The sequence below is a fragment of the Poecilia latipinna genome, unplaced genomic scaffold (assembly GCF_001443285.1).
Source record: "Poecilia latipinna isolate Pla-1442-1.1 unplaced genomic scaffold, P_latipinna-1.0 Scaffold1716, whole genome shotgun sequence".
Classification (NCBI taxonomy): Eukaryota; Metazoa; Chordata; class Actinopteri; order Cyprinodontiformes; family Poeciliidae; genus Poecilia; species Poecilia latipinna.
In genome coordinates this window covers 73,530-77,307 of record NW_015114332.1, presented here as the reverse complement: position 1 = coordinate 77,307, position 3,778 = coordinate 73,530, and the positions used below count along the sequence as shown (strand labels likewise).

General features: G+C 40.0%; 1 protein-coding gene across 1 annotated transcript in view; it reads right to left on the bottom strand.

The window, feature by feature from the left end:
- Positions 1-325: 325 nt before the first annotated feature.
- The window catches only part of gaa2 (alpha glucosidase 2), a 17,262-nt gene continuing 13,809 nt past the window's right edge, over positions 326-3,778 (bottom strand). The window contains exons 16-22 of the mRNA XM_015060446.1: positions 3,493-3,644; positions 2,709-2,857; positions 2,483-2,624; positions 2,299-2,397; positions 1,459-1,623; positions 1,159-1,305; positions 326-858 (exon numbers count right to left, since the gene is read on the bottom strand). Coding sequence (XP_014915932.1) covers positions 796-858; positions 1,159-1,305; positions 1,459-1,623; positions 2,299-2,397; positions 2,483-2,624; positions 2,709-2,857; positions 3,493-3,644 — 917 coding nt within the window. The 3' untranslated portion in view covers positions 326-795. The remainder of the gene's footprint in view (positions 859-1,158; positions 1,306-1,458; positions 1,624-2,298; positions 2,398-2,482; positions 2,625-2,708; positions 2,858-3,492; positions 3,645-3,778) is intronic.

Genomic DNA, 3,778 nt, shown 5'->3' with positions numbered 1-3,778 from the left:
GGAAAAAAAAAAAAAAAAAAAAAAAAAGAAGATCCTCATGCAACTTCATTTGCACTGAAAATCTTAAAACTATATGGAGATTCATCACATTGTAAGGAAGGAAGATGATCCTCCCGTCTTTATTGCACATTTCATTCCTAGAAGGTTCCTCTTAGTTGAGATTAAGCTTTAATTTAGAATAGCTTCAATAATAAAAGCAGTGTTCACAAACTACAGTTTGTAGATCGGTGTTAGTGTGTAAAACAAATGCTTTTTGGGATAAAACTTGTTCAAATCAAAGCGCACAGTAACTTACTTCCAATTAATTTCACCTCCGACTGATCACAAAAAAAACATTTTATTTTTGCATCTGCGAATGCCAAACTTTTGGTTTCTGACCTCATACAATTCTGTGAAAAGCATAAATACAGCAACAGCCTGATTTAATGTTGCTTCTTTTTTACATATATATATTCATGACAAGTTTTTAAATGTATTCAGAATGTCAATAAATTATGACACATGCAATCTTTTCTAGGATCCCTATATTCTGTTTTATAACCCAAAGTTGGGGTCTGACCTGAACTTTTGGGACCACATACAAAAAACGGGCTTGTTATGTTTGAAAAGACTGCCCTCCAGTGGCTGACCCTCAGAGCTGGGTGAGTAGTTTACAAGCATTGAGCAAAAATCAAACCCCATGCAATAAAGTGTCACAGTTACAGACATGTTTAGGTTTTTTTATACATCTCCAGTGTCTTGGATTTAAATGGATGAAACGCAGTACTGTGTGAAATAAAATCCTGGATCTGATTGTTACATCCAGCTGATGGTGAAGTTCTGGGTGAGTCTGAGACCCAGGCTCGCTACCGATAAGACCTGCAGGGGGGAATGAAAACAGAGAAATACGAAAAATAACTCAAAGCAGGATTTCAAATCAAAGAGAGCATGCATTATTTTAAGAAACTCAGGCTGTGGAGTGTGCTTCATTGTTTTGCGAGCTTAGTTTAAATTGAGCATTTCTACTTGAAATTTATCAAGTGGTTGAGATGATTTCTAAAGTAAATTGAGATTCTAATCAGGATCATAAATGAGAATGCTGAAGTAAACGTTGGCCACATATCCCTAAAAAACAGCCGCAGGTATCAACGTGACCTTCCCCGTAACCCCGGAGTTCACCTGGTTGTCTCTGTAGATGAATGGAAACTTCTGGGAATTCACCAGCACCGCGCTCGGCTTCTGCTTCACCCCGTAGAACGAGGCCGAGTCGATGCTGAGGAACGAGCCTTCCTGGTCGCTGTGCAGCACGCTGGACGTCATCGTGTTCTAGAAAACGAGATCAGCTACAACTAAGATTCACTGCAGCTGATTCACTTCCTTTAAATCAAACCTGGACAATGTCATGCAAAATTAAACTCCTGACAAAGTGGGACCAGGTGAAGCAACGTTAGACCAGAGTGGTGGAAAAACTCTTTGCACCTGGGAGACGTTGAATGCTACGTATGTGTACCGCTGCGTCTCATAGGTGTCGATGGTTTCGCCGTCGTCCCAGAACAGATCGCCGCTGGCCGAACCGTCGTCAGACAGAGCAGAGACCAGGTGCAGCGGCTGACCGCTACTGATCCACAGCGTCACGTTGGGCTCCTGAGCAGAAGATCCAAACAAAAACAACGGAAATATGATCAGAGGAAGGTTTCTGCAACTTTGTCACACTTATAGGATGAACGAACTGAGCGACAGAGGACAGACAGACTAAGACAAATGGGCAGATCTTTTAGACAGTAAAACATAAATGGATAATGGTCAAACGGATGGACAGACATGCAAACAGAACAATGAATTGACAAATAAAGTCAAGTTCTTGTTTTTCTACACGTCCAAAATCTGGAAAATGCGTCAACATCTCCAGATTGTATAGCGATGTTCTTAAAGAACAAGTTTTTTATTTCTATTTTTAGAATTCAGGCAAGCATAAAAAAGGATGGATTTAAAAACAAAAGACAAAAACTGATTCCAAACCAATGAGGAAGAGATATCTAAAAACGTATTACTGGTATTTTAACATAATTTTTGTAGAAATTCAGTGCAAATACTGCAGGGAAAAATTGAATAACCTTTAAAAACCTGCATTTGTTGTTCCATCTGTATTTAAAATACATTAACTGGTTCCTTTCTCTTCGTACCCAACGATGGTAGGAACCACTAATCTAGTCTGTTCAGTCAAAGTGGAACACTAAATGTCAACAAATATCAGAATATTTGTACTTCCAGCCCCTAAACGGTGAGGAAAACACAATAAGTCCAACTAAAGAGCCCCACCTGTGTTGGAATAATGGAGCCCTGACGCAGATGCAGGTTGATTTTATCCATTGGTGCACTCAGGCGAAGTTCTTCCCCTTTGCTGCTCACAGAGTCGCCCTGGAAGTAAAATGGGACGAGCGGAGGCGAGTCATTACCCTTTATGTAATCACTGTTTACTAATGTTTATGATAAGCAGACTTACAGTGTAGAAGTCATACCACAGGCCTTCTGGGAAGTACCCATCCACATAGTCCACTCCAGGCTCCAGCACTGGAGTCACCAACAAGCTCCTCCCCCAGAGAAACTGACTGTCGATGCCGTAAGTTTTTACGTCTTTGGGAAACCTGGTGGTTGCACAGGGCCATGGGTCAATCAGAGTTCAGTACACAAGTAAATAAATATTAAGAAAAGCGAAAAGTTGTTCTTACTCAAACATGAGCGGCCGAGCTACAGTGTGCCCTTTAATGTGAGCGTGATGAAAGAGGGTGTAGAGGAACGGGAAGAAGGAGTAACGCAGCAGCAGAGCCTGTTTCATGGCCGTACGGGCCGACGGGCTGAAAGCGGTCGGATCCTGAGGCTGAAAAAACAAAACATTCATATATTCGTCACTTTTACAAAAATGTATACATAAATGAGGAAAGAAATAAGGATGGAAACAAAGAAAATAAAGGAAAAAATAAAGAAATTCAAAAGAAAAGAAAGAAATAGGAGGAAAACAAAGAAAGAAAAAAATAGATGTAGAAACAGGAAAAGAAGGAGAAAAACAAAAAAAAGAGAAAGAAAGAAGCAGACAAAATGTTTTTTTCTACAGTTTCTCGTATTGCGTTATGTTTTATGTTATAACATAAAACTTTATTAAATGGATGAGTAAATGCACCCAGTGGATGCAAACTGGACACCCAGGAGAGATTAAACTGTTGCAATGCCATCGACCAGAAGTAACTCAAGCTGATCACGATGAACTTCTCTAGTCTACAGACTCAGATTTGAAGGCCATCTGTCATTTTAACCGACCACACGCTTTTCCCCCCCTCTATCTGAAATCAAAACTTTGCTTTCATTACATAATAAATATAGCATGTTAAACTAATTTATTGTTAAATTTAATCACTGAAATATCTGCAGCATTGAGTGTTTTGCTAAAATTCTGTTTAGATATCCATCATTTTACACCTGATTTACCAAAGCAAAGCCAGTTTCATTTATCCTTACATTCATGTCAAGGGAGTTGTGGTTTCGAGCGAAGGGATAAAAAGCTCCCAGCTGAGTCCAGCGGACACACAGCTCCTCCTGCGGCTCCTCGCTGAAGCCGCAGATGTCTGCTCCCACCAACGGGATGCCCAGAAGGTTAAAGGTCAACATACCTGGTGGAAATGGAGACAAATAAAAATAAGTACAAAAAGAACAAGGAGAGTGTGTGGAATTTAGTGCCATCTGGTGGTGAAATTGCATTTTCAAAACATGCTGTGTGTTAGGGCCATGGTAGATTAAAAAAAAA